Below are 8,586 nucleotides of genomic sequence, written 5' to 3' on the forward strand. Positions count from 1 at the left end.
ACAGTTGGGATGAGGTTTTGATGTTGGTGTGCTGTGCCTTTTTTCCCACACAGTGTTGTGTGTTCCTTCCAAACAACTCAATTTTGGTTTCATCCATGGACAGAATATTTTGCCAGTAGTGCTGTGGAACATCCAGGTGCTCTTGTGTAAACTTCAAACATGCAGCAATGTTTTTTTTGGACAGCAGTGGATTCCTCCGTGGTGTCCTCCCATGAACTCCATTCTTGTTTAATGTTTTACTTATTGTTGGCATGTGCCAGAGATTTCTGTAAGTCTTTAGCTGACACTCTAGGATTCTTCTTCACCTCACTGAGCATTCTGCGCTGTGCTCCTGCAGCCATCTTTACAGGACGACCACGCCTAGGGAGAGTAGCAACAGTGCTGAACCTTCTCCATTTGTAGACAGTCCGTCTTACCATGGACACATGAACATCAAGGCTTTTAGAGATACTTTTGTAACCTTTTCCAGCTTCAGGCAAGTCAACAATTCTTGATTGTAGGTGAGAGCTCTTTTGTGCCAGGCAGGGTTCACATCAGGCAATGCTTCTTGAGAACAGCAAACTCAAAACTGGTTGTGTTTTTTTAGAGGGCATTGCAGCTTTAACCAACACATCCAATCTCATCACATTGATTGGACTCCAGGTTGGCTGACTCCTGGCTCCAATTAGCTCTTGGAGAAGTCATTAGCCTAGGGGTTCACATACTTTACCACCCTGCACTATGAATGTTTAAATGGTTTGATCAATAAAAACATGAAAACATATCATTTTTGCATGGTATTAGTTTAAGCAGACTGTGTTTGTCTATTGTTGTGACTTTGATGAAGATCAGAACACATTTGATGACCAATTTATGCAGAAATCCAAGAAATCTCAAAGGGTTCACATACTTTTTCTTGCGACTGTACGTCATTGACGCACCTACAGTCTTTAACATGGACTGCATCCTCTAACTTAGTTTACCTCAAGATTACAATAAAGTGTACGGTTCAAGGTTCAAGGTTCTTTATTAGTACCCAAAGGGTAAATCTGTTGTGCAGACAGGAGTATAGTGTCCAAGAGATAAAAAAAAAACAAGAGCACAATACAAGACACAATCCACAAAATACATTAAAAGCTGACGTTAAAAAGCTAAAACAAACATTGAAGGTTAAAACCAAGTCATTATAAAGTGCTCTAGATGACATCTATTCTAACATAATACTCTAGAAGTGCCAAAGTGCTTTTGAAGGCTCTCTAAAATAATATCAGGTCCTTTCTAGTTAAAGTGCATCATCTTGTGCTTATTTGGTTAAGTAGTGTAATAGCTGCAGGTACAAAAGTGTTCCTGTAGCGTTTTGTTCTCCCTTTAGGAGCAACAAAGCGCTAACATGAGCGAAGAAGTTGGAACTCTGAACTTCAAGGGTGAGAGCAGTCATAGAGAACAGAGCTGGCTTTACGCTGCAGCTGTGAGGAATACAGATCATATAGGTTGAGTTGTTGTTCACCTATCAGCTAGCTTGCCCACTTTATGATCTGGTTAAGAGCATTTTTGTTTTTAAAAGACAAGTTACCAAACCATGAAACAAGAGAAAAGGACAGGACAGATTCAATAAAAGCTTGATAGAATAAAATCAACAAAGTTTTTGTCAATGTTAAAATGAACAAGTTTCCTCAGACAAAAAGACGCTGGTGTGCTTTTTTGCAGACTGCCTCAGTTTCTCTCAAAGGTCAGTTTAGAGTAAATAACTGTTCCAGGATATTTGTAACTTTCCACACCTTCAACTGCCTGGTTTTTATCATAGTAGGCTGGTGATTTGGGGCATAGGCTCTAAAATCTACGATCATTTCTTTTGTCTTAGAGATATTAAGTTCTAAGAAAGATTTGTTGCACTGGGCAACAAACTCATCCACAATGGGAACGTGGCTGGACTCGTCGTACAACAAACTCACAATAACAGAGTCGTCGTATGCTATTGCTTTTGACATTTTCTTTGTAAGTCAAGACTCTTGGAATTAAGACTCTTGGAAAAACTGCAACAAAAACATTTTTCTTGTTTTCTGCAGGGTTCCGTCTCTGCAGCAAGCTGCCCATGTGCATCAACACAGTGGAAGGGGCCTCTTCCACCACAGCCTCAGACCTCAGCTAAGAAGTTCAAGACTGAAGACAAGGGTATCAGTCCTGAGTCTTCTCTGGGCGCTACATCAATAAACTCTGGCCCTCCCCATAGCAGAAAGAGACCCTTCAGCTCTAAGCCTGAAACTCAGAGCTAGAAACTAAAGCCTGACCTTGTAACTGAGACTCTCTCTATCTTATAAAAACATAACGCCGACTCAGTTTAAGTTTTGCTTGATTTGAGCCATACACATGCTTACACAAGAAGTGTTTTTTCACAGGTTGCTCCAACCTGTACGTCCCAGACCGTCCCTGATGACAAGCTGTGTGACCTGCCCTCCAACCTCTCCACACCTACAGTACCTTCAAAGCTCAAAATAACACTCAAGCTTCTGAGGGAAAGCGAAGAACTGCCCATACATTCTCTAATACTAATTTCTCCTCCCTTTCTTTTCTAACTAGCTCCATATACTGACATCCTGGTGCAGTTTTCATTGTGAGATTCATTGAAAAAGGAGCTGTATGGCTGTTATATCTTTCAGCCACTAGAGGGCAGTGAAGCCTTTCTGCTGACCTTCAACCCAAACTGCAGCAAGGGGCAAACACTGACTAACACTTGCTGACAGGAAACCTGATGCAGATTAGAGTTAAGGGAGCTTCTGTGCTCCCAGTTTTTGTTGTATTTTAGTGTAAAAAAATAGTAGTTTTACACCTTAAAGGGATACTTCAACATTTTGGCAAATTTGCCCATTGCCATAATTCCCATAGTCTTACTAATAGGTTAATTTCCTTTAGTTGTCGGTGCAAGCTATTTTTAGATTGGTGGGGTTGAGATAGGAGCTGCTCTGCCAACTCTATGGAGTCTTATGGTATCCCAGCTTTCCCTCATCAAACTCATCAAATACACAATCCAACAACTCCAAACGCTCTCGTGGACAAGTTGTGACCTGCACATTCACCACGCTATGAAATAATCATGGAACATTTTGAGACGGAGTTGTCATAAAGCTAAATGCAAAGCCTGAGCTACCAAGTAACTACGGCACTGCCACAGGGGTGCACTGTGTCGCTCTGCCCAGGGGTTTACTGGTGAATGTGCAGGTCACAACTTGTCCACGAGAGCGTTTTGGGAACTGTGAACTGTGCTTTACTCCTAGCATTGTGTAAGTATAGTGGGTCAGTCCCTCGCCTGCAGTCTAACTGGACTAATGAGTAGTGTTATTTTTAATTTTAGTCTCAGTCTTAGTCTTTAGATGAAATGTCTTTTGAGTTTTTTAGTTTTAGACTAGTTTTAGTCAACGAAAATTTAAAAACATTTTAGTCTTTCCTTTTAGTCCAAGCATTTATTCTCTTGCCTAAATCTGGTACCAAATCTTGGTAGTGTGATCTCTGGGAAGTTCTTCGCTTTCCCTCAGAAGCCTGGGATCCCCTGAGAGGCAGAATAGATACAGATGCTTTTTTTTAGACAGATTTACCCACAGTGGAAAAATATCATGGAATTTGAATGCCAGACGAAAAGTACATTACATTTTACATCTCGTAGGTGAGGGTAGGAACGTAGATCGACCGGTAAATCGAGAGCTTCACCTTTCAACTCAGCTCTTTCTTCACCACGACAGACCGATGCAGAGACGGCATCACTGCTGACGCCGCACCGATCCACCTGTCAATCTCCCGCTCCATTCTTCCTTTCTTACAATTTCCAATAAGGTTGGACCCAAAACTCTAGTCCCATTGTAACTCTGACTTAGTGTTTGGTTGTACACATCACTTTTTAAACCTAGACTGCATCGGACTCAGTCCTGAGCTGACCCTCACACACCAAACAACGTCACATGACTGTGTCTGTTCTGATACAACTCCTTAAGTTTTGCTTGTACAGAAGTGTCATTTAAAATACTCAGAATAATTCAGCGGCCTCCATCATCACCGTCATCCATGTTTGTATTCCCAGAGTCCAGTTCACGCCCCTAGAGCCAGCACAGCACTGTAAAGCAACATTCCCACCAAGCAGTCTGGTTCAGTTCAAATAAAAAAAATTAAAATAAATACCACTAGTTATTTCTTAAGTACATATCAGGCCTTTTGTTGATCATTTCTGAGTAGTGGATTATTGCTAACTAAACTGGGTTAGTTGCAGCGTCCCCCTTTGCCACATTTATTAGAATATTTATTGTGACAATACAGATCACTGGTTTGAATAATCCTGCCTCCATTCCTACAGTGAAGTTAAGCTCGATGTCGTTTTATTCAAAAGAACCATATCAAAAACGTAAATAAGTGTAATATAAACTCTGCTATGCACGAGTGTTAGCTCTGCCACAGTAAAAAACTCTTGGGTTCAGAGCATAAACAATTTGATATGAGAGGTTATCATGACTGTAGCCACTTTTGCATGTGGCGTGGTCTTGGACCCTCTAATGGATTAGGAATCTCTCCACCACAGTTTAGGGGCCCCGACAAAGCTAGAAACAGCCCTGCCTCCTATTCCAAAGGGAACATTCTTATTTGCAGCAGGTGAGCATTAATTGAATTGCCAGCATGTTTCTTTCATGCTGAATGAATTTCTCAGAATCATCTAATTTGAAGTGCACCTAGATGTGCTCCTGAACCTTCTGTGACTCTCAGACACTAGAAATATGCTGATAGTTACACAGTTAGCTTCTAGATGAGGAAACTAACCCTGGTAGCACTGTACATCCCTGTGCTGCTCTCTCTAAATTGTTCAGTCTTCTTCCTCTAATCCCTCTAAAACTGTAGCACAAGCTTAAGTGTGATGCCTACAATATTAAATATTTAGTATTACACACCCAACGATATTTACGTGTCAATAGCTCTGACTACACAAATAACCAAAACAGACAAACTTATATCTGACAATCAACAGAAGATGCAGAGAGGTTTTGTCTTTTCAGTTTTTATTCACTTTCCCATACAAACAGCTTTTCAAGAGAGCAAACTGGAGAACCTGCAAGACAAAAGCAAAAGGTCAGGGGAAAACTCCCAATGATGATGAATGTCTGTGTGAAGCATCCTGCTGTACCTGATTATGCTTTCTCTGCCGCCGTCTCCTCATCGCCTCCCTTGGTGTTGCGTGTGTAAATCAGCTGTGCTCTGTGTTTGGACACCAGTTTGATCATGCCTGAGAGAAAGAACAGTTAAATTCTTACCAGTCATTAAAGCTGGTTCAGTTTAAGTGTCTTAATGACAGAGCTAACATTCAACTGTGCTATTTGATGCTTATTTTATCAGGAGAGGATCACATGTCTAACCCAGAAAATGTGTGTACTTCCTGTACAGCGCCGAGAAGTTCAAGACAATGATCTGCTGTGATCTATCAACATATGCTGGCACTGTTACTATACGACAAATTACAGAATCTCACTATTTGTGGCGACAATTTAATTTTTAAATATTACCTACTAAGAGTAATGGTTACGGTCAGCTGTCCTGGATTTTACCAAACTCTTTAAAAACAAAGAACTGAACAGAGAAAAACTAATACCACAGCAAAAAACACAGGCATGGCACGTTAAACCTTTCTACAAAGTTAAGTTTACTTTTCCATCACCAGCTCATCCAGTCCAGGCAGTGCTGAGCTGCACTGATTATGGTCTAGCACAGTGGTTTTCAGCCTGTGACCCCCAAAATAAAGGCGGTAGAGACCGAGGAGTCCCACTGTACCTGAAGGTGGCTGAACACAGCCATGAACATTCTGGAATAGTCATGTGGAGACAAAGCCGCCCGTGAGGGGGGAAAAATGGGAGAGCTTTCTGGGGCCCAGCCAAACTGGGGGCCACCAAATTGATGGTCCATTGTAAAGTTAAGCTGTGGTATTTTATATTTTACCTAATTAATAACCACTCTTACTAAAATGACAGTTTTAATTCATTTGAGTAGTAAGTAGCCCTCTTAAAATGTAAATCCTTTAGTTAAAAACAGAATTACAATGTTAAAAATAGCTAAAATGGGTAAATAATGGCAAAAATTGTGGGTAATATGGTAAAATTGGATTTTAAAAATAACAGAAATAGGTTAGAAATGCTAAAAATTAGATAAAAGTGGCAAAAATAGGTGGAAATTTGGCGATAGGGGATGAAACTGACAAACTGGCAAAAAAATCAAAATGTGGCTTAAAAAGTGGTAAAAGGGGTTAATAGTGGCAATAATGTGTCAGCGCCAACAATAGGCTAGATTTGGTTTAAGAGTGGCAAAAAACTTTTTAAAACTGGAGGGCAAGAGCGATGAAAACAGGTTAAATTTGGGTAAAATTGTTAAGTGGCAATAGTGTAATTCAAACATGTTCTTAGTTTTTTTTAAGGCATCTGGAGACCCCCTCTCAGTGTCACGTGACCCCAACGGGGTACTGACCCCAGCGTTGAGAACCCCTGGTCTAGTGTACTAGTACATGCTTCTTTAAACTCAGACTATTTAAAGGGAGTCTATGGGCCCTTCCCCATCCATTCCCTCCATCCTGGGGAATATTCGGCCAGACTATGAGACAGTGACATTCTCTGTTGGACCAGGAGTCCCTGTATTACCCAACTATCTGCAACAGAGGTCATTATAATAAAACTGTTTTCCCAACTATTCTGGTGAACAGAACTTAAAACAGGAGACCAGTAAGTGTGTTCCTTTTTTCAACTGTCTGAAGATCTCCAGATTCCTTTGATATGACCCTCCATGTATGGACTGACTTGTGAAATCACTCTACAATGGGAATTGTTTAAAAATCAATAAAAATGTCTAACAAAAAGTTAAGGGCTCACAGTGGGCTCCCTTAAGTAACCACCTATACCTGATGGTACAGGGTGATATGATTTACACTGCCAACCCAAACAGACCAGAGGATTAGCTGTACTATGCCTTACTACCAATTAGGAAGTGTCAGGCTATACTGTCTCTGTCCCAGCCCTGGCATGAGCTCTCGTCACTACACCCCTAGTCAGTATTAATCCTTATACATTTGTGTTTTTGGGTTACTTTGAGGGATATATATTGTAAAACCAAAAGTGCAACAGTATTTAGGCCATACTGCATCACATTTACCTTACATTTTGTAAAGAGCCACACCAGGACAAGGCTAAGCCAGCCTAATTTTGGAAATAAACAACTAGCACTGAACAAAACATTCTCTTAAAATGTGAAGTTATGACTTCATTGTGATCAGCATTGATTAAAAAAAATAAGGGTGCCCATCAAGTTGGGCAAAAATCATGCAGCCCTGTTTACTAGACCACAGTTATCGCATACATTTGAACATACATCTGATTCAAATGTAACATAATTGATAAGTGTTGATCTTAATGTTAAATCTATACAGGCATTCACCTTTGGCCAGCAATTCTTGGAGGGCATTTCTTGCCAGGGAACCACGGATCTTCAGCCTCTCTGACACAACAGCAGGGGTGATGAGTTTGTAGTTGGGAACTTCTTTGTACAACTTGTCATAGGTGGCCTTGTCGAAGAGCACCAGGTTGTTGAGCTTATCCCTCACTTTTCCCTTGGACCACTTCTGCTCAAAGTCACAGACACATGTTAGGGCAAGTCTCGAACCACCGGACATTTTCTCATTCACAGCATTATCTATGAAATACCGATTCATAAAGATGATTAAATCACAATTTGATCTTTCTACCTTCTTCTTGGCTTTGCCTCCGGACTTATTGACTGGGTCCTTGTCCTTCTTGGACTTCCCAGTGTCCTTCTTCTTGTCTTGTTTAGGAGGCTGTAAATACACAAGTCACAGCTTTACACTCATATCAAGGCTGATGGATGAATATAACACTAGATCTCAAATCAAAAGACAGTTAGCAGGGTGCTTCAGGATAAAACCATAGCCGTCGGAGAGTCAGCAGCCTAAGATGAAATCAACGGGCCGGTATGGGATGGCCTTCCCAGTGAGAACAGCGTCTCTTATTCCAGTCATTACAAAGTGGACACTGAGATAACTTAAGTCTAAGTGACACAGGTAAATATTATAGGTAATATAAATATGTGCGGAATGAGGAAAAACACTTTTGTTACAGTCACTGTCAACATTACAATGCGGCACAAACGCATGGTCACATTAGCAGCTAAGCTAGGCTAGCCCGCAAACCCCTGACTGGTCAAAGTGGTTCATTGTCGCATTTTTAATCGCAGCGTGAGAAACATATGCCTCTACAACTCAGGAACTAAAGAAACGAGTTTTTAATAAGACTGCATACATTTGGTAACTACTAAAAGTTCCACAAAAAGGTTCAGTGACTACGCTCACCATGTTTCCTCGTCAAGATGTCCGAGCTGAAAGGAAGTTAGTCCGTGCAAGAGCGCCTTAGACAACCCGTACACCCGGAAATAGAAAAGGGGCTCAAGGGAAATTGAGTTTTTTTCAGCCTTTTAACGTTTAGACGGATAAGATATAAGATATTTTTCATTGACCAAATTGCCTCAAGACGCGGGGAACTATTAAATATAATTATTAAAATAAATAATAAATAAATAATTTAA

General features: G+C 40.7%; 1 protein-coding gene across 1 annotated transcript; it reads right to left on the minus strand.

Annotated features, from left to right (window-relative positions):
- Positions 1-4,995: 4,995 nt before the first annotated feature.
- rps25 (ribosomal protein S25) lies at positions 4,996-8,447 on the minus strand. The gene is made up of 5 exons (XM_041800542.1): positions 8,354-8,447; positions 7,733-7,822; positions 7,426-7,609; positions 5,138-5,236; positions 4,996-5,062 (listed from the first exon to the last, which is right to left on the minus strand). Exons 1-4 carry the CDS (start codon positions 8,354-8,356, stop codon positions 5,142-5,144), a joined length of 372 nt encoding a protein of 123 aa, XP_041656476.1. The 5' UTR covers positions 8,357-8,447; the 3' UTR covers positions 4,996-5,062; positions 5,138-5,141.
- Positions 8,448-8,586: the final 139 nt, after the last annotated feature.

Source organism: Cheilinus undulatus, linkage group 2, assembly GCF_018320785.1.
Source record: "Cheilinus undulatus linkage group 2, ASM1832078v1, whole genome shotgun sequence".
NCBI classification, from domain to species: domain Eukaryota; kingdom Metazoa; phylum Chordata; class Actinopteri; order Labriformes; family Labridae; genus Cheilinus; species Cheilinus undulatus.

Bases quoted from the DNA above. Each gene is read 5' to 3' on its own strand.
- rps25 (XM_041800542.1), bottom strand. The intron at 7,610-7,732 runs GTAGAAAGATCA...GACTTTGAGCAG, and splicing joins GAGGCAAAGCCAAGAAGAAG to AAGTGGTCCAAGGGAAAAGT. The intron at 5,237-7,425 runs GTGAATGCCTGT...TCTTTCTCTCAG, and splicing joins CCAAGAATTGCTGGCCAAAG to GCATGATCAAACTGGTGTCC.